Source organism: Trachypithecus francoisi, unplaced genomic scaffold (assembly GCF_009764315.1).
Source record: "Trachypithecus francoisi isolate TF-2019V2 unplaced genomic scaffold, Tfra_2.0 Lachesis_group1, whole genome shotgun sequence".
NCBI lineage: Eukaryota > Metazoa > Chordata > Mammalia > Primates > Cercopithecidae > Trachypithecus > Trachypithecus francoisi.
Window position 1 is genome coordinate 62,575,606 of NW_022681454.1, and position 21,642 is coordinate 62,597,247.

The 21,642-nt window shown below is 42.5% G+C and overlaps 1 protein-coding gene across 1 annotated transcript; it reads left to right on the forward strand.

The window, feature by feature from the left end:
- Positions 1-259: 259 nt before the first annotated feature.
- Positions 260-20,075, forward strand: GRSF1 (G-rich RNA sequence binding factor 1). Its single transcript, XM_033214492.1, is given in 11 exon segments — positions 260-726; positions 3,446-3,521; positions 3,524-3,601; positions 6,600-6,755; positions 7,440-7,583; positions 8,206-8,341; positions 11,236-11,420; positions 13,386-13,507; positions 14,243-14,378; positions 15,294-15,368; positions 18,747-20,075. Coding segments are annotated over 10 exon segments (1,437 nt in total). The 5' UTR covers positions 260-372; the 3' UTR covers positions 15,344-15,368; positions 18,747-20,075.
- The last annotated feature ends 1,567 nt before the right edge of the window (positions 20,076-21,642 follow it).

The window sequence follows — 21,642 nt, forward strand, 5'->3', positions numbered from 1 at the left end:
TCTCAAACTCCTGAGCTCAGGAAATCCGCCCACCTCGACCTCCCAAAGTGCTAGGATTACAGGAATGAGCCACTGCGCCCGGCCCCAAGCCTCACGTTCTTTGGGCCTCAGTTTCCCCCGCCTGAAAAAAGAGCAGATCGACTGCACCCGCTTCCCGGGGCCCCTCCCAAGCCATGGGCAGACCCGCCCTAGGGGCGGAGACTGGGCGGAGCGTCGCGCTCTCCTCCGCCTCTTGCCGACTCACCGCTGCCCCCAGTGCCCGCGGCGCATGTGCCCGGCACCCCCCACCCCCAACCGGCCCTGGATTCCACTTCCGCTCCGCTCGCGCTGCAGCCGCGGCTGCCTACAGGCCCCGCGCCGCCTCCGGAGTCCATGGCCGGCACGCGCTGGGTACTCGGGGCGCTGCTCCGGGGCTGCGGCTGTAACTGCAGCAGCTGCCGGCGCACCGGCGCCGCCTGCCTGCCCTTCTACTCTGCCGCTGGCTCTATCCCATCGGGCGTCTCGGGCCGCCGCCGCCTGCTGCTGCTGCTCGGGGCCGCCGCGGCCGCTGCCTCCCAGACGCGTGGCCTCCAGACCGGGCCTGTGCCTCCCGGGAGGCTGGCGGGGCCTCCCCCTGTGGCCACCTCTGCCGCGGCGGCGGCCGCCGCGGCCTACCCTGCCCTCCGTGCCCCTCTGCTGCCGCAGTCGCTGGCGGCGGCCGCGGGCCCGACGCGTAGCTATAGCCAGGTACGTGGGTGCCGCGGGGCATCTGGGGCTAGACTCCTCCGGGGCTGCGCGCACGCGCCCCCGCGCCCCTCCTTGTGCGCCTCGCGGGCGCGCCCGGGGAATCTTCGACACGCGCCGCACGCCCTCCCCCGTCCACCCTGTGCTCCTGTTGGGCCCCGGAACAAGGGACGCTCTCCTAGGCGTCGGGTTTTCTCCTTGATTTGTTCTCCCCTCGATTCTGGGTCTGTTGGGCAGTTTAAGTGTGGCTGGGGTGAATGTTGAGGCCTTGTTCCCCGCCGGGCCCATGGTAGGTTTCGTGAGGCTGCTGACGCGCCCACCTTGCTTTCCGCCCGCAGGTTGTGAAGTTGCGAGGCCAGAGCCCGCCGAGGGTTGGGGGTTTCCGTGCAGCCTGAGCGCTAGGCCTGGGCGGCCCTCGGCGCCTCTCGGTGGGCCGCGGCTGGGAAGGTGCGCGCACACAGTTGCGTGGGCTGGCTTGTGGGGAAGGAACCTGTCCCCATCGCGCCCTTCCCTGTCCTGTCCCCAGGGAAAGACGAGCTGTCCCGGTTTACTGAAGGTCACCTCTGCAACTCCACTCATACAGAAGGTCTTTTAGGACTGTGTGTCGCCTCGTCAGGGAAAGCAGTTTGGGGATTTAGCTGTTGGTGGGAGGGGGTGAAGGGGAGGGAGCGTTGAGGGTTGAGGACACAATTTGGGGTCCCAGGAATGAATTTACAATGTTCTCCTTTCCATTTTTTCTTTATTTTTTAGAAAAGTCCGTGTGTACTTAACTCAGACTGCCAATATTTTGTGCCTTGTAGATGAACGTTTCTCTTATTGTTATGTGGCATCTGGGAAGTGTCTGCACACTTTTTAACTACCCAGCCCCGGATTCTTTGGGTCATATTTATCTGAATTCAATTTGTGCTTCTCCTTTAACTTAGGGAGACTGGGAGGCTCATCAGCATGGCTGCTGTCTGCCAGTGGCTGAGATAATTGATTAGAATCCTGGCCCAATACTTTCCGATGCCTTTTTCTGTAAAAGCTTGTGATGCTTATGGACTTCTGGAAAAATAGGGAGAGTTGTCTACAAAAACCACAACAAAACAATCTCTAATAAACCTTTGTGAGCTGGCTTCTCTCTTTTTTTTTTTTCTGTGAAATTGACGGCAGTGATACCTGTAGAGCATCTATGTGTTAGACACTATGTACATTTACTCCTTAAAACTAAACATTAAGCCTTCATGAAGATTATACATAGGGCCGGGCGCGGCACTTTGGGAGGCTGCGGCGAGTGGATCACCTGAGCTCAGGAGTTCGATACCAGCCTGACCAACATGGTGAAACTCCATCTCTACTAAAAAACGCAAAAAAGCCGGGCATGGTGGCAGGCGCATGTAATCCCAGCTACTCGGGAGGCTGATTGCGCCGTTGCACTCTAGTGTGGGCCACAAGAGCGTAACTCCATCTCAAAAAACAAATGATAGATAGTACAAAGATACCTCTGTCCTTAGTCCAGTAGAGTGAAATGCCGAAATCTCAGCTCAGTGAAACCTCCACCTCCCGGGTTCAAGCGATTCTCCTGCCTCAGCCTCCTGAGTAGCTGGGATTACAGGCACACGCCACTACACCCGGCTAATTTTTTGTATTTTTAGTAGAGATGGGGTTTCACCATGTTGGCCAGGCTGGTCTTGAACTCCTGACCTCGTGATTCGCCCACCTTGGCCTCCCAAAGTGCTGGGATTACAGGCGTGAGCCACCGCACCTAGCCCAGTAGAGTGCAAGTCTTAAAGCCTGAGTTGTCTTCTTAGGTTATGGTTGTAGTGCTTGGTGGAGTCTTACTAAATTCCAGTTTTACTTAATCGGATAAAAGAGACTTTACAAGTCTTTAGCCTCACACTGCTGCTGTTGCCTTTAAGATCTTTCCCTTAATCACTTGATCTGGCATACCAGCGGACAGAGGAATCTTCCCAAGGCGTCCTGTCTTGTTGATTTACCCAGTCCTCAGTGCCTTTTATTAAATTCCCTTTGCCTACCAAGTGAAGGACACACATTGAGCTCCGCACTCAAGGCCCTCTGCTCTATGGTACCAACTTCCTTTTGCCAGGTCACCTTCTTTGGCTCCTAATTTAAACGGAATTAATTGGAATTAATTGCTGTTTTTCAAATGGTCCTTTGGTCGTACTGCTTCTTTCTCTCGCCTTCAAACTGGAATACCCTATCTTTTATATCCTTCTAACAATTCTGTCCTTCCTTCAAGGCCCATCTCATGTCACGTCCTGATTCTTCTGTTAGTCCTCTGATTTGAATTCCTGTAGTATTTTGTATCTTAATTATAGCACTCAGCATCTCATCTTGTATGCTTGTTGTATTCTAGATAGCTATTTCAGATGAGGGCAAACACTGTGTGTAGGGGCAATCAAATATTTGTCAAATTGTTGGGACCTTTCTTGTGTTACCTTAACTACACTATTGTTAGCTGTAATTTGGGGTCGACGAATTTTAAAACAAACCCTGAATGAAATTTATGTCCTGCCAAACCTTTAGGATATACCTGCTTACGGCTTTTGGATGTACAATTTAAGCCAAAACATGATGGGTTAGATTGGTGAAGTTTACTTTTTGCCTCTGAAATAATATCTAGAATATTAGTTTGTAGAATAAACATTTTCTAAGAATTTTTTTTTTACATTTTTTACCTGTAAATGTAACTATTTTTATAATTCTTCATTTCCCTTGGAAGGAGTCCAAAACTACTTACCTGGAAGACCTTCCACCACCGCCTGAGTATGAATTGACCCCATCCAAGTTAGAAGAGGAGTGGATGATGTCTATCTCATTCGAGCTCAAGGACTGCCCTGGTCATGCACTATGGAAGATGTGCTTAACTTTTTCTCAGGTATGTTTTATGTATGTTTTATTTATTTATTTTTTTCCTTATATTGTTTCTCACAAGCAGATATGTATGTTTTAAGTATGTGATTTTGTCTGAGTAAAAGGTAGTGCTACAAATCCACCTCAGACTATGCTGTCAGCTTCCTTTTTGATGGTTGGGAACTGTCTCATTCTGGTTGGTTGCATATACCAAGTGATACCATGTGTACTGTTTGCAGTATGTAACAAATTGAAAGACTTTGGGCCAGGGTCAGTGGCTCAGGCCTGTAATCCCAGCACTTTGGGAGGCCAAGGTGGGAGGCTAGCTTGAGGCCAGTAATTCCATACCATACTGGGCAACACTGTGAGACTGTCTCAATTTACATATATATAAAGACTTTGAATGCAACAAAAATTATTTAATGCTAATATATTAATATATAATTGATATATGATATGTAATTAATATAAATATATTAATGAATATATTAACAATTAGTTAATATATGTAATATAATATATAATTTATTAACTTTTGCATATATAACAGGCTCAGGCCTGTAATATATATATAATTTATATATAGCATATATATAATTTGTATCTTAATATATTACTTATATATTAATAATATACATTTATTATATAATTATATAATTATTAATGATAAATGATATGTTAATATTTATATGTAACAAATTTTATATAATATATAATTATATGTAATTATGTTTAGTTAATACTATATAATTAATATATGATTATATATAAATATATATTATATAAATATGTAATGATATATTTATTAATGTTATATATTAGTTTATAATATGTAAAGACTACATAGTATAATGGAATTTTATTTATTTATTTATTGAGACAGAGTCTTGCTCTGTCACCCAGGCTGGAGTGCAGTGGCACGATCTTGGCTCGCTGCAAGCTCCGCCTCCTGAGTTCATGACATTCTCCTGTCTCAGCCTCCCTAGTACGGATCACCACCATGCCCGGTTAATTTTTTGTGTTTTTAGTAGAGACGGGGTTTCACCGTGTTAGCCAGGATGATCTCAATCTCCTGACCTCGTGACCTCATGATCTGCCCGTCTCCCAAAGTGCTAGGATTACAGGCCTGAGCCACTGCGCCCGGCTGGTATGATGGAATATTATACAACCATAACAAAGAACGAGATTATATCCTTTGCAGCAATGTGGGTGGTGCTGGAGACCATTATCCTAAGCAAACTAACATGGAACATTAAACTAAATACTGTACGTTTTCACTTACAAGTGGGAGCTAAACAGTGAGAGCACATGGACACAAAGGGGAACAACAGACACCAGGGCCAACTTGAGGGTGGGGGAGAGGATTAAAAAATACGTATCGGGGCCGGGTGCAGTGGTTCACGCCTGTAATCCCAGCACTTTGGGAGGCCAAGGCAGGCGGATCACAAGGTCAGGAGATCGAGACCATCCTGGCTAACACGGTGAAACCCCATCTCTCCTAAAAATACAAAAAAAATTAGCCAGGTGTGGTGGCGCGCTCCCGTAATCCCAGCTACCCGGGAGGCTGAGGCAGGAGAATCGCTTGAATCCAGGAGGAGGAGGTTGCAGTGAGCTGAGATCACACCACTGCATTCCAGCCTTGGCGACAGAGATAGACTCTTCTCAAAAAGAAAAATAAAAGTTATTGGGTACTATGCTTGCTACCTGGGTAACTACATGATCTGTATACCAAGCTCCTGTAACACGTGGTTTACCTGTGTAACAGTCCTGTACATGTACTAAATAAAAGTTAACAAAATTGCATGGTTTGAAATTATTTTTCTCTGTGGTATTAATATATACATATCAAAAAGTCAAGCCTGTCAGTGGAAATATGGAATTAAGAGTGACTATTTATTTAATACAGACATTTAGAATAGAAGGTCACTTAGTATCAAGGAATAAAGTTCCCTTAGTACCATGTTTGGAGAGTTTATGTCTCTGTGGGATTTTTTTTAGTTTCTGTATCTGACTGTGATTTATTTTTATTATTTTTTTTGAGATGGAGTCTCGCTCTGTCACCTAGGCTGGAGTACAGTCTCACGCAGTCTCGACTCACTGCAACCTCCGCCTCCTGGGTTCAAGCGATTCTCCTGCCTCTGCCTCCTGAGTTGCTGGGACTACAGGCACCTGCCACCACGCCTGGCTAATTTTTGTATTTTTAGTAGAGACAGGGTTTCGCCTGTTGGCCAGGTTGGTCTCAAACCCCTGACCTCAGATGATCCACCACTTTGGCCTCCCAAAGTGCTGGGATTACAGGCGTGAACCACCACGCCTGGCTATTTCATTAATTTTTTTAGCTGCTCTTTGTGGAGCAGGAGTAACTCCTAGGCAGTATGCCCAGAGTGAGCCTGGTCAAACATTTTTTAAAGCTTCTTGGCCACTTACATCTTGGACTTACTCCCATTATAAAAAGTATGCAGTATGAAAAAGGCAAAAAGGCTAGGCGTGGTGGCTGATGCCTGTAATCCCAGCACTTTGGGAGGCTAAGGTGGGAGGATTACTTAAGCCCAAGAATTCAAGACCAGCCTGGGCAACAAAATGAGACCCCCTTTCTACAAAAACAACAAAAAAGAATTAAATTATAGTAATAAAATTATTCTTAGAGGAAATATTTTAGAGTCCTATGGATATGATTTTAAAGGAAGACACGTATGAATTTAACTATATTGTATTTCCTTAAGTGATTGTAGAGACATTGGAATAGAAATAATGAATTTTGTGTTGGGCCTATCCTTATTTGCCATTTAGTGATCAGGAAGGAGATCATAAGCTTCTGTGCTAAGGTTTGCTTATCTTTTCTACTTGGAAGGTTTTAGAGACTAAATTCTTACTGGTGTTTGGATGGCTTAAGAGATGGGGATTCGTGTAAGGAATATGACACTTGTTTCCTGGTTTGTTGGAAAATTGCATTCTCATGACTTACATAATTGAGCTAAAAGTTTGATTTCTGTTTTCAATTGATTTTGCTCATACACTTTTAGACTGCAGAATCCGCAACGGTGAGAATGGAATACATTTCCTCCTAAATAGAGATGGGAAACGAAGGGGTGATGCCTTAATTGAAATGGAGTCAGAGCAGGATGTGCAGAAAGCCTTAGAGAAGCACCGCATGTACATGGGCCAGCGGTATGTGGAAGGTATGTGAAGTCAGATTTTGACATTTTGGGTTCATTGCATTAGGTTTTATACTTTTCAAGGCAGTTTTTATTTGAGTCTTAATAATGAAGTATTTAGATTGTATGAATGCATTCTTTTATAGGTTGTGAGAATAAAACATAGATAAACTTTCTTATGAGAATATTGACCAAGTTAACCTTTTTTTTTTTTAGGATGGAGTTTCGCTCTGTCACCCAGGCTGGAGTGCAGTGGCATGATCTCAGCTCACTGCAACCTCTACCTCCTGGGTTCAAGCAATTCTCCTGTCTCAGCCTCCCAAGTAGTTGGGACTACAGGCGAATGATACCCAGCTAATTTTTGTACTTTTATTAGAGATAGTGTTTTACCGTATTGGGCAGGCTAGTCTCAAACTCCTGACCTCAGGTGATCCACCCGCCTTGGCCTCCCAAAGTTCTGGGATTACAGGCATGAGCCACTGTAGCCGGCTGACAAGTATCTTACAAGCTGTGAGAATTAAAGAAGTTATGCCTGCATGGTAAATATGTGATAAATGTCATTTGTTATTTTCTCTAGAGAAGTGCATAAGGATTAAAATAATTATTTTTTGAATTCTTGGATAACCCACCAAGTTGTAATGATTTTTTTAAATGGGTTTGTTCCTTTGTTATGTAAATTTTCATCCCTTTTGTGTTTTTTCTTCGTAGTGTATGAGATAAACAATGAAGATGTGGATGCCTTAATGAAGAGCTTGCAGGTCAAATCTTCACCTGTGGTAAATGATGGTGTGGTTCGTTTGAGAGGACTTCCTTACAGTTGCAATGAGAAAGACATTGTAGATTTCTTTGCAGGTATTTTGCAGTTATATTATGCTTGGGAGCTCATATCTTTTTTCCCTTGTTATCTCCTATATCTGAGATGAGCCTCTTTCTGGGCAATAGCATGCAGTTATATTAGGTTCTTTAGGGGAGAGCTCTTCACTTAAATTTCTAATCTTTATAGATTTTATATGTGTTTTCTATCAGGCAGATTTTAGGAGGCAAGTCAGATTTCAAAATAATTTCATGAGGGTTTTACTATTGAAGGAAATAACTTCTCATAATAGTGGCTATATTTGTGTAAGACAATAACAATTTATGTAATTTAAAAGTATTATCTAATTCCTAGAACCATTAGCAGTGAAGTCTATGAGTTCTGTTGTTTCCTAGTATATAATTAACAGCAAAAAAAAAAAAAAAAATGATGGGGAGAATTGTATGTTTTGAGTGGGCTTCTTGGACCCTACCTATTCTGGAGATACGGGTATGTAGGTGTTACTGACTTTTGACTGCATAATAATTTTTTTCCTATCAAGCATGTATTCAGTTTTGGGACTGGCAGAAGAATAAAAAATTTTATTAGTATTTGAATGATGGTGTTAATTCTAAGGTTAAAAAAACCTGCTAGTAGCACTAAACTCTTTTCGTGTCCTAGGACTGAATATAGTTGACATTACTTTTGTGATGGACTACAGAGGGAGACGAAAAACAGGGGAAGCCTATGTGCAATTTGAAGAACCAGAAATGGCCAACCAAGCCCTGTTGAAACACAGGGAAGAAATTGGTAATCGGTGAGTAAAGCAGATATTAATGATGCAGAAGTGTCACACATCAAGTCATTTTGACGAATGTGCTGTAATATGACTGTAAAGTTATCCAAACATAGAAAAGTAGAGAGAGTAGTGTAGTGAGCCATCAAATGCCCATAATTTAGATTAACAATTTTTTTTTGACTGCTCCTTGTGGAGCAGGACTAACCCATAGACAGTGTACCTAGAGCAGCTAGATTAACACATTTATATATAAAATATAACATCTGTTATATTTACTTCATCTGGTCTTTTTTAGTATGCATCTGTAAAAAAAAATTTTTTTTACATAATTTCTGTTATATCTAACACCGTTATCAATAGTATATTATCTAATAACAGTTCATAATAATATTTTTCCAATTATACCAAAAATATCCTTTTTTTCTTTTTTGGCAATGGAGTCTCTCTCTGCTGCCTAGGCTGGAGTGCAGTGGCGTGATCTTGGCTCACTGCAACCTCTCTCTGCCTCCCAGTTTCAAGTGATCCTCCTGCCTCAGCCTCCCGAGTAGCTGGAACTAGAGGCATGCGCCACCACGCCCAGCTAAGTTGTGTATTTTTAGTAGAGGCAAGGTTTTACCATGTTGGCCAGGCTGGTCTAGAACTCCCGGACTCAAGTCATCCACCCACCTCCGCTTCCAAAAGTGTTGGGATTACAGGTGTGAGCCACCACACCGGACAAAAATATCTTTTTTGAAACAGAATCCAGATAAGGTCTATACACTGCATTTGATTATTATGTCCATAGTTCTCTCTGTGTGTGTTTTTTTCTTTTAAGACACAGGATCTCATTCTGTTACCCAGGCTGGAGTGCAGTAGCATGGTGATAGCTCATTACAGCCTTGAATTCCTGGGCTCAAGCAATCTTCTCGTCTCACCCTCCCAACTAGCTAGAACTATAGGCATGTGCCACCACACCTCGCTGTGTGTGTGTGTGTGTGTGTGTGTGGTGTGTGTGTGTGTGTAGGTGGGGTCTTGCTGTGTTTCCCTGGCTGGCCTCAAACCAATGGGCTCTAGTGATCTCCCACTTTGGCCTCCCAAAACGCTCGGATTACAGGCGTGAGCCACCGCACCTGACCACTGACTCTCTTGAACTAGAGCAAATCCCTCTTACTTATTCCCTCCCTCTTTTTAAAAGCAATTGACTTTTGAAGAAATTAGATCAGTTGTCTTGTACAGTGTCTCATGTTGACATCATATCATCATGCACATGATGATAAGTGGGTTCGTTTGTGTTTTAACTTTAGTTTTGGAGGTACAGTTTAAAATGTCAAATGTTAAATCACTGTTGGGTTACCTTTTTTGCTGTTTTCTGGCCTTTTAAATCAGTTCCTTTGAAGTAAACAAAATAGCCATTCCAAAGCCAGTGTTTCAGGATCTACTGATAGAAGTGGTTCAAAGGTTTTTTAGTTTCTTGAGACAGGATCTTGCTCTGTCATCCAGGCTGGAGTGCAGTGGCACAAACACTGCTCATTTCAGCCTTGACCTCCTGGGCTCAAGCAGTCCTCCCACCTCAGCTTTCCTTGTAGGTGGTACCACAGGCATGCATCACCATGGGCCTGGCTAATTTTAGACAGAATCTTACTCTGTTAACCTCACTGGAGTGCAGTTGAGTGATACAGCTCTCTGCGACTGTGGCCTCCTGGGCTCAAGCAGTCCTCCCACTTCAGCCTCCCAAGTAGCTGGGACTACAGGTGCATGCCACCACACCCAGCTAATTTTTGTATTTTTGTAGAGACGGGGTTTTGCATCTTGCCCAAGCTGGTCTCAAACTCCTGAGCTCAAGTGATCCACCTGCCTCAGCCTCCCAATGTACTGGGATTACAGGTGTGAGCCACTGCATCTGGTCTCCTGGCTAATTAAAAAAAAAAAAAAAGTTTTGTTGAGATAGTGTCTCACTTTGTTGTCCAGGCTCAAAGATTTTTTTTAAAGAAGTAGTGCATATCTAATCTTCATAGATTTGTAAACACAAGCTGTTTTTATAGCTCTTAGTTTAGAAAGCCATGTTAAGAAAAAGAAAACTGTGTTGAGCGTGGTGGCCAATGCCTGTAATCCTAGCACTTTGGGAGGCTGAAGTGGGTAGAATCACTTAAGCCCAGGAGTTCAAGAGCAACCTGGGCAACATGGCAAGAACCCATGTCTACAAAAATAAAAAATACAAAATTTAGCAGTGTGTGGTGGCAGGCGGCAGTAGTCCCCAGCTACTTGGGAGGCTGAGGCAGGAAGATCACTTGAGTCTAGGAGGTTGAGGCTGCAGTGAGCCATGTTCACACCACTGCACTCCATCTTGGGTGACAGCAAGAAACCAAGTTTCAAAAAAAAAAAAAAAAAATTGTTCCAGAAGCTTGGGTTTAATAGATAGTCCCCTCCACGGTGATAGCAAGTCATAATTGATACTTAGTTCTTGAATTCTCATTAGCCTTTTAGTGAAGTTCTGGGGAAGTTAACTCTTCTTTTACTGTGACTTTTAATATCTTATACAGATGTGATTAATTTGCACAGAATTGAATTTCAAGGCTTCAAGAGATTGTTAACCAGCTGTTTAAAAAACCCGTATGAGATTAATTTTTTCTGTATACACAGTTAACGTAAGCATAGTTCTCATGAAGCAAAACAGAGTAGAAAATATTGTTAAAATGTGTATGAAGAAAAAGTGTTACCTTGGTGCAAAAACTTAAATCAGTGACCTACTCTGTTGTATGTTTTCATGGGCTACTATCTGCATCCATTTCCCTACCTGTTATCTTTGGACACCTGTGTGGACACCTGTGTTTCATAAGCTGTTGGAAATATAATGTATACATGTTTATTTTAAGTGAGTTCAGTATAAAGTTACTTTGCACCATTTGTGCCTGTTCACTTTTGCCTTGACATAGATACATCGAGATATTTCCAAGTAGAAGAAATGAAGTTCGAACACATGTTGGTTCTCATAAGGGAAAGAAAATCGCATCTTCTCCTACTGCTAAGTATATAACTGAGCCAGAAATGGTCTTTGAAGAACACGAAGTAAATGAGGATATTCGACCTATGACAGCTTTTGAAAGTGAGAAGGAAATAGGTAAGGTCCTGTCTCTTCTTGAGACTCATTGGGTCTATCTTGAATGTTTTGGATTTTGCAAAAAAAATTTTTTTTGTTTTGAGACAAAGTCTCGCTCTGTTGCCAGGCTGGAGTGCAGTGGTGCGATCCCGGCTGACTGCAACCTCTACCTCCCGGGTTCAAGCGATTCTCCTGCCTTAGCCTCCTGAGTAGCTGGGACTACAGGTGCATGCCACCATGCCCAGCTAATTTTTATAAGTTTAGTAGAGACAGGGTTTCGCCATGTTGGCCAGGCTGGTCTGGAACTCTTGACCTCAAGTGATCCACCTGCTTCAGCCTCCTAAAGTGCTGGGATTACAGCTGTGAGCCAAAACACCAGGCCTAAAGATTTAATAGGTCTTTGAGTATAGTACATACTCTGAGTATATGCAGAAAGACTTAATTATTTTGCTAGGTTTTTAATTTAATCATTTTTATTAACTATATCAAAAGCTGGGTAGTAAAAATGTGATAAAAGGAAGTAAAATATCAGTATTTAAATTAAGATGGGGAAGATTTGGGTAATGAGCAGGAATATTGACTGAAGTAAGGATTTTTTTTGTTTTGTTTTGTTTTTTTTGAGACAGTCTTGCTCTGTTGCCCAGGCTGGAGTGCAGTAGCACAATCTCAGCTCACTGCAAGCACCGCCTCCTGGGTTCACGCCATTCTCCTGCCTCAGCCTCCCAAGTAGCTGGGAGTACAGGCGCCTGCCACTGTGGCCAGCTACTTTTTATATTTTTAGTAGAGACAGGGTTTCCCCATGTTGTCCAGGCTGGTGTCGAACTACTGACCTCAGGGGATCTGCCCGCCTCTGCCTCCCAAAGTGCTGGGATTATAGGCATGAGCCACTGTGCCCACCAGAAGTAAGGATTTTTGTTTGCTTCTGGATTTAATTATTTCTTTGATTCCTAACTCAGAGCAACATTTGGAATCTTTTAAATTTGATAAATACTTTTTAAACTGGTACCCTGGGATTATCTTGTCACTATATATATGTGTGTGTGTGTGTATATATATATTGTTTTTTGAGACAAGGTCTTGTTCTGTGGCCCATTCTGGAGTGCAGTGGCACAATCATGGCTTACTGCAACATTGAACTCCTGGGCCCAGGCAGTTCTTCCACCCCAGCCTCCTGAGTAGCTGGAACTATAGACATGCATCACCATGCCCAGCTAACTTATTTTTCTTTTTCTTTTTTTAATTAATTAATTAATTATTTTTGAGATGGAGTGTCGCTCTGTTCCCCAAGCTGGAGTGCAGTGGCACCATCTCGACTCACTACAAGCTCTGCCTCCCAGGTTCATGCCATTCTCCTGCCTCAGCCTCCTGAGTAGCTGGAACTACAGGCGCCCGCCACCATGCCTGGCTAATTTTTGGCATTTTTAATAGAGACAGGGTTTCACCGTGTTAGCCAGGATGGTCTCGATCTCCTGACTTCGTAATCCACCCGCCTCAGCCTCCCAAAGTGCTGGGAATACAGGCGTGAGCCACTGCACCCGGCCTCTTTTTATTTTTTGTAGAGACAGTGTCTCACTATGTTGTCGGCCAGGCTGGTCTCGAACTCCTGGGCTCAAGTGATTCTCCTGCTTCAGCCTTTCACAGTGTTGGGATTACAAGTGTGAGCTACCATGCCCAGCCTTTGTTCCTTTTTTTTTTTTGTACCTATAATCTGGAAAGTCTCTTTTAGGGTTTAATTCATAATCATTTTATCTGCTCTCTGTTGTTACAGAAAGGGGTAAGTTCTTAAACTGGTAATGGTCTGAGGCATTCAATGCTTATGGGTTTTCAGGTGATATTTGTTAAGTGGCAGAAATTTCAGATCATTTTGGCTTTTAAAGGTCTTAAGAGGAATTGAGGATTTGGACATAGAAGTCATACCTAATTAGAATCTGTTAATAACCCTTGAAGCTCTTATGTTTTAACAGTGCTTTCTGTTCCACCTCTCAGAATTGCCTAAGGAGGTGCCAGAAAAGCTTCCAGAGGCTGCTGATTTTGGAACTACGTCTTCTCTGCATTTTGTCCACATGAGAGGATTACCTTTCCAAGCCAATGCCCAAGACATTATAAACGTGTGTGGCAGTAAGATACCCAGTCTCAATAGATTTGAACAGAAGTTCTAAAATTGAACTTGTATTAATTTGGGGATGGTAGAGAAGAAAATATATAATGTTTCTGAGTTATCTTTGGATAGTAAGATGGCATCTTCCTGGTTGCAAGGCTTGCTTTTTCTGTAGCTGAAAAGTGTGGCTTGGTATTACTTTTTTTTTTTCTCTCTCTCTTTTTTTTTTTTTTTTTGGTGACAGAGTCTTGCCGTGTCGCCCAGGCTGGAGTGCAGTGGCTTGAACTTGGCTGACTGCAACCTCTGCCTGCCGGGTTCAAGCATTTGTCCCACCTCAGTTTCCCGAGTAGCTGGGATCATAGGCACGTGCCACCATGCCTGGTCAATTTTTGTATTTTCAGTAGAGATGGGGTTTCACCATGTTGGCCAGGCTGGTCTTGATCTCCTGACCTCAAGTGATCCACTCGCCTTGGCTTCCCAAAGTGTTGAGGTTACAGGTGTGAGCCACTGTGCTCGCTGAGAGCAGACACTTTAAATGTCACTTTGAGTTCTGAGAAAAAGTAGAAAAGCCAGAAGACATACTAGATGTATAAATATATTACTGCTTAAAAAAGGAATTTCCTAGAAACAAATGTATCAAGTGTATGAATCAAAGTCTGAAAGAAAGATGAAGAGCCACCAGACTTCTAGGCGGGTTTACTTACATCCATCATGTTCCTCTTGACTGCCTTTGTTTGTCGTTTAGTTTTTTGCTCCACTCAAGCCTGTTAGAATCACCATGGAATACAGCTCCAGCGGGAAGGCCACTGGAGAAGCTGATGTGCACTTTGAGACCCATGAGGATGCTGTTGCAGCAATGCTCAAGGATCGGTCCCACGTTCGTAAGTCCTGCCTTTGGCTTTCGTTGTCATTTTTGATGCTTGTCTTTGCTTATAAATATCTCTTTCTGTTTTGGGATTGTAGAATTTTTCCTTGGGAATTTGTATTCTTTTAGTACTAGTAAATTAAATGTAACAGATAAAAACACTATAATTTAAAAACCATTTATTTGTCTGCTAATTATCCTGCAAATTTCTTTCTTTCTTTTTTTTTTTTTGTCACCCACGCTGGAATGCAGTGGTGCTATCTCGGCTCACCGCAGTCTCCGCCTACTGGGTTCAAGCAATTCTCCTGCCTCAGCCATCTGAGTAGCTGGGATTACAGGTGCCCGGCACCATGCCTGACTCATTTTTGTATTTTTAGTAGAGACGGGTTTCGCCATGTTGGCCAGGCTGGTCTTGGCCCTGGGTTCAAATGAGCCTCGTGCCTCGACCTCCCAAAGTGCTGGGATTACAGGCATGAGCCACCGCACCCAGCCTGTTTGTCCGTTTTACATTTTGTTTGTTTGTTGTTTGAGACGGCGTCTTGTCTGTCACCCAGTCTGTAGTGCAGTGGTGTGATCTGGGCTCACTGCAACCTCTGCCTCCTGGGTTCAAGTGATTGTCCTGCCACAGCCTCCCGAGTAGCTGGGACTATAGGCACCTGCCACCAAACTGGCTAATTTTTGTATTTTTAGTAGAGAGGGGGTTTCACTATATTGGCAGGCTGGCTCGAACTCCTTAGGTGATCCTGCCCCCTTAGCCTCCCAAAGTGCTGGGATTACAGGCGTGAGCCACTGCGCCGGCCTAAATTTTGTTTTTAATTAGGGAAGGGTAAGGGCAAAGCATTTGAGTTGTTGTCTGAACTGTGAGAAAAATGGCTGTAAAATTTTTCTGTCTTTTCAACTTTTTAAAACTAATCTTTCTCATTATCCTCAGATCATAGGTATATTGAACTGTTCCTGAATTCATGTCCAAAAGGAAAATAAGACTTCAGGGGCTCCAGATAATAAGGTAAATTTAAGAGGTAAAACTGTGGGCTGGGCGCAGTGGCTCAACACCTGTAATCGCAGCACTTTGGGAGGCCAGGATGAGTGGATCACCTGAGGTCAGGAGTTAGAGCCAGCCTGGCCAACATGGTGAAACCCTGTCTACTAAAAACACAAAAATTAACCGGGCATGAAGGCTGGTGCCTATAATCCCAGCTACTCAGAAGGCTGAAGTGGGAGAATGACTTGAACCTAGGAGGCAGAGGTTGCAGTGAGCTGAGGTTGTGCCACTGTACTCCAGCCTGGGCAATAGAATGAGACTCAAAGGAAAAAAAAAAAAAAGTTACAACTGTGGAAATTATTTTGTATTGATAAACTAATAATCATCCACTCACTAATTTATAATATGGTGGAAACCATTCTCTTTTTATTTTTCAAATTTTTTTAGGGACCAGGTCTCGGTTTGTTGCCCAGGCTAGCAGTGGTGCGATCATAGCTCACTGCAGCTTCAACCTTCTGGGCTCAGGTGATTCTCTCACTTCAGCCTCTTGAGTAGTGGGTACTACAGGTGTGTACCACCTTGCCTAGCTAATTTTTTAATTTTTTGTAGAGGTGGGGTCTCACTATATTGCCCAGGATGGCCTTGAACTTCTGGCCTTAAGTGATCCTGCTGCCTTTGCCTCCCAAAGTGTTGGAATTACAAGAGTGAGCCAGCCCACCTGGCACCATTCCTTTTTAATAAAGATCAAACTAATGATAATTGAAGTGTCAATATAAGGAATGAAAATTCTCACTCTGGCTTCTCAGATGTGGGGGCAAAAAAAAAAAAATTCTGGGAAATATAATTAATTATGATTTTTTTCTTTCTTTCTTTTTTTTTAAATTTTATTTATTGATTTTTTTTGTGAGACAGAGTTTCACTCTCATTGCCCAGGCTGGAGTGCAATGACACGATCTCCGCTCACTGTGACCTCTGCCTCCCGAGTTCAAGAGATTCTCCTGCCTCAGCCTCCCGAGTAGCTGGGATTACAGGCATGCGCCACCACGCCCAGCTAATCTTTGTATTTTTAGTAGAGATGGGGTTTCTCCGTGTTGGTTATGGCTGGTCTTGAACTCCCGACCTCAGGTGATCCACCTGCCTTGGCCTCCCAAAGTACTGGGATTACAGGCATGAGCCACTTCGGCCTATTTTTTTATTATTTTTGAGACAGAGTCTTGCTTTGTTGAGCAGGCGGATTGCAGTGGCATAATCTCGGCTCACTGCAAACTCCGCCTCCTAGGTTCAAGTGATTCACCTGCCTTGGCTTCCCAAAGTGCTGGGATTACAGGGGTGAGCCACTGCACCCAGCCATAATTCCTTATGATTTGTATAATAGCTTTGAGCATTGTCTCCATGTAGAATTTTTATGCATAATTTCCAATATCCATCATGCTATGTGCCAAAAAATAGTTGCCTTTGGTAGCTATAAATTGTAGTAGACTGGATATATGACTTGCATTAGTTTTTTATTTTCCCACTTAAACACCTTTTCCATTTTCTCAGGTTTTTTATTTTTATTTTTTTTGATAAGAAGTCTCACTCTTTTTGCCCAGGGTGGAGTGCAGTGGCGCAATCTCAGCTCACTGCAACCCCCACCTCCCGGATTCAAGTGATTCTCCTGCCTCATCCTCCCAAGTAGCTAGGATTACAGGCACTCTCCACCACATCCAGCTAATTTTCATATTTTTAGTAGGGATGGGGTTTCACCAGTCTGGTCTCGAACTCCTGACATCAAGTGATAGCCTCAGCCTCCCAACGTGCTGGGATTACAGGCGTGAGTCACCATGCCCGGCCATTTTCTGGTTTAAGGTATTTTTAAAAGGATATATGTGAAACCAGAGTGTTATCATCCACAAACACAGTTAATGTGTCAGTGTTTTCTTTTCCTAAAATGGCATTTTTTTTTGTGCCATAGGAGGTACATAATTTTATAGTGTTAACTTACCCATGAGATTTGCTTAATACTTCTTGATGTTCCTTCCCTCGATTAAATATATGATGTCTTTTTTTTTCTCATAAAGTATTTTAAGTATTACTGATGTATTGCAGTCACTTTTCTACATGTAATGGCTCATTCTTTTGAGACACTTACCTGTAATGATTTCTTGAAAACACATGTGGCCGGGTGTGGTGGCTTAATCCTGTAATCCCATTACTTCAGGAAGCTGAGGCAGGCAGAACACCTGAGGTCAGGAGTTCGAGACCAGCCTGGCCAAAATGGTGAAACCCTGTCTCTACTAAAAATACAAAAATTAGCTGGATGTGGTGGTGCACACCTATAGTTCCAGCTACTGGGAATGCTGAGGCAGGAGAATCACTTGCATCTAGGAGGTGGAGGTTGCAGTGACTGAGATCGTGCCACTGCATTCCAGCCAGCCTGAATGACAGAATGAAACTCTGTCTCAAAAAAAAAAGAACAAAAAAACACGGGCATTCATTCTGTTACTATATCCTATTCTATTGTTTGTTTTGTTTTGTTTTGTTTTTGTTTTTTGAGATGGAGTCTTACTGTGTCACCCAGGCTGTGATCTCTGCTTACTGTGACTTCTGCCTCCCGGGTTCAGGTGATTCTCCTGCCTCAGCCTACCGAGTAGCTGGAACTACAGGCGTGTACCACCATGCCCGGCTAAGTTTTTGTATTTTATTTTATTTTATTTATTTATTTTTGAGATGGAATTTCTCTCTTGTTGCCCAGGCTGGAGTACAATGGCAGGATCTCGGCTCACTGCAACCTCCGCCTCCTGGGTTCAAGTGATTCTCTTGCCTCAGCCTCTGGAATAGCTGGGATTACAGGCATGCACCACCACACCCGGCTAATTTTTTATTTTTAGTAGAGACAGGGTTTCTTCATGTTGTCCAGGTTGGTCTCAAACTCCTAACCTCAGCTGATCTGCCCACCTCAACCTCCCAGAATTCTGGGATTACAGGTTTGAGCCACCGTGCCCCGCCAATTTTTTGTATTTTAGTAGAGACAGGGTTTCATCGTGTTGGCCTGGATGGTCTCGATCTCCAGACCTCGTGATGTTTCCGCCTCGGCCTCAAAGTGCTGGGATTACAGGCATGAGCCACTGTGCCTGGCCTCTTCTATTGCTTTTTTTGGATATGAAGTCCCACAATTCTGTGATGTTAAATACCTAAAGTAGCTAAAATCTATTTAAAATATATTCTGAAACTGTGTTTTTTATACCGGCCTGTAAACACTAATGCCTAACTAGTTTTCCTCACTTTAACTTGGTTTATCAGATAACTTGCACTAAATTAGAAAGGAGAAAAATTTGAATTTGCAGTTTTAAATGGTATGGGAATGTGTGCTATCCTTTTTCATCTTGAGTAAATGTGCGACATTTTTTGTTTTATTTTTAGGGTGAAGCAAGAAGCATTTCATTTGCACATCTTTCTTGGACATGGGATATACAGTTCCAGTTTATTAGCAGTAACTGCTAGGGAAATGATTTTGGTGTTTTGGGTTAATTGCTTCTAAGAAAAGTTTCGTAGTGGACTGCTTAGAAGAAGAAATGAAAGATCCAGTTTGGGATTATGAAATAAACCACAAATTAAAATTTTTGTTTAAACCGTCCAGGATCTGATTTAAAAATATGGTCTTTGTTTTATATGATTAAATGGTTTGTTTTCATAGATGAGATGTTACCCATTGTAAAGACTACATATTCAGCAGTGTTCTTTAAACGCTTTCATTTAAAAAGCAACTTTTTTTTTTTTTTTTTTTTTTGCCTGTGAATTGAGTGCTCTGATGTAAAACTTCTCATGGAGTAAAACAGTGATTTATTTTAACCAAACATTCACCAAAGCAAAGAAAGGTTTCAGACCTTTGAACTGGTATGGTTTGGCAGAATGGTTTTAAATTTTGCTGTATTTGATTACTTAGAGATAGGAATTTTAAAAAATCGAAACAAAAAATAAATACCACAGCTTAGTGAGTGTAAATGACAGTTTGGCGGTTTTATGTCTTTAGAAATGTTTTGCCTTTCTAAGCCTTGTGCTAAAGGCGTTTAACGTTGGTGCCTATCTACTTAGGGGGCATTCTAGTCTTAAAAGTTGTCTGAACTGTCCCTCCTTGGCGTCTTTTGGTTTGGGGTAAACCTAAGGGTGTTTGTTAGTCTCAAAACTGTGAAGTGACATGTCAGAACAGTCCTGACTGGTAAGAAAATTAATGGCTTCACTTGAATTTAAACCAGCTTTAGATAGGAAAAAAATCAGTCTCCTCATTTGCTTTTTTAATGGAGTAGTACATCCCATATTTTAGGACAAGTAGGGGTGCCTTGCTTAAATAATAGCATTTAATGTATAATTGTGTGAAGGGTTTATGGATAAAGCTGTACTTCTGTCACAATGTGGCGGTACATTCTGCTTTAATATTAAACAGCTTGTAATTTAAATATTGGACAAAATGGCTGGCTTCAAAATATAGTCGTTAATAAACTATGTGCACCTGTGTAGGAGAATCAAAATCCTGTACACTTTCTTTGCCTTGTTCCTGTTCTCAGGGTGACGACTGCCACCAGGAGATGCAATTCTAGTTCTTAAAATTAAATTTGCCCAGATTTCTGACAGATGGTATCTGGAAGAGAGACTATGTCTTCTCTTAATACATAACCGTCTTTGATTACCAGCTAAGATGCAAAATCACTGTACTGTAAGTAGTCAATAAATGAAGACTTGTTTCAGGCTGAAGATTACCTAAGAGTATTATTGGAGTGTGTGAGTCATCTATGAATATATTATTACCTCAAGTCCTGGTATATTAATATAAGTAGTAAGGGTTAATTTTTGTGTATGTGTTCTTTTAAATCCTGTGAACATGACTTAACCAGCTTAACATCGTCGGTAGTACTACTTAGATGGAAATGGCGTTTTCATATATGGTTGAATATGCCAAGCCTTGAGAACTGGTATCCGTAGTTGTACGAACTTTTAGAACGTGATCTTTGTTTCTCTTTCACATTTGGTATCTAATTTGCTGTGGAAAAGATCTGTGGGGTCTACTGTGATTGGGGTAGTGAGGAATTCATTTGCAATTGATTTAAGCTAATGACTTTTATTTGCACATCTGTGGGAAAAGAATGCAAGCAAAGCATTAAAATGCTATATGATGGGTAAGGTTGAACGGGTATATCTTCTTGCCACACTACAGGCTGAGTTTTCTGTACAAAAGGTGGCTATTATTGGGAAGTCATCTGATGTATTTGAATGCTCTGTTTTGTGTTTGTTCATAGTCTAGGCTAGTACGTAAGTGATTGCTAAGGTGAATGTAGTTATGGGAAAGGAAGAGAAGCACATAATAGAGTAAAAGTAATCTTATTTCCGTGCAAGTGGAAGACAGTACTGTCTCCCCACATTTGAGAAGACTGTGTTTTGCATCATTGTTTGCTTTTGAAGGAAGCATTGATGGTGAATTTCCCTCTTCTGTTTGGGTTCCTTGTGTCTATAGCTTCCTTTGTGGTAAAGCTATCAGGAAGAATAGTGGCAGTGGGGTATATGATCAGGGTGCTCATATCCTGCTTTAGCCTAGCTGCTGCTTAAGGAGCTGCAAGGGAGAACTCTCAGAAGCATTATGTAAATACCAAGGAGCTCATTGCTGAATATTGTGGTCTTTCTAAATATTGACACCAGACAGTGAAGCAGAAATAGAGTGTGTGTTCCTTTGTGCGTGGGTAACTGAAGCTTTTGTCACGTGGGAAGGGGGACCGAATCTTCCCTGGGAGGAAGGCTCCAAATTCTCACTACTTCTGTGTTATGTGAAGGGGGAAGCATAAGGAACCCACTTGGAAGGCAACATCGTGTGCCATGAATCTGCTTATTAATCAACATGCCTTGTTAATTAATGTCCTCTGCCCTAAACAGCCCTTATTCAGTTCTCATTTGGAAATTTATTTTTTGGTGTTAACATCCTGTTTGTTTTGGAATTTAAAACACTCCATGGTGGGTCACTTGAGGTCAGGAATTCAAGATAGCCTGGCCAACTTGTTGAAACTGTCTACTGAAAATACAAAAATTACCCACGTGTGGCACACGCCTGTAATCCCAGTTACTTGGGAGGCAGAGGTTGTAGCCAGCCAAGATCGTGCCATTGCACTCCATCCCGGATCCTGGGCAACAGAGCGAGACTCTGTCTCAAAAACAAAACCAAAAAAACCAAAACACAAACTCCATTGTTCTGAGAGTTTCCCCTAAATTATGGGAAGGCACTCACATTGAATTGGTAGGATATGTGTATGGAGGAGAATGGTATATATATATA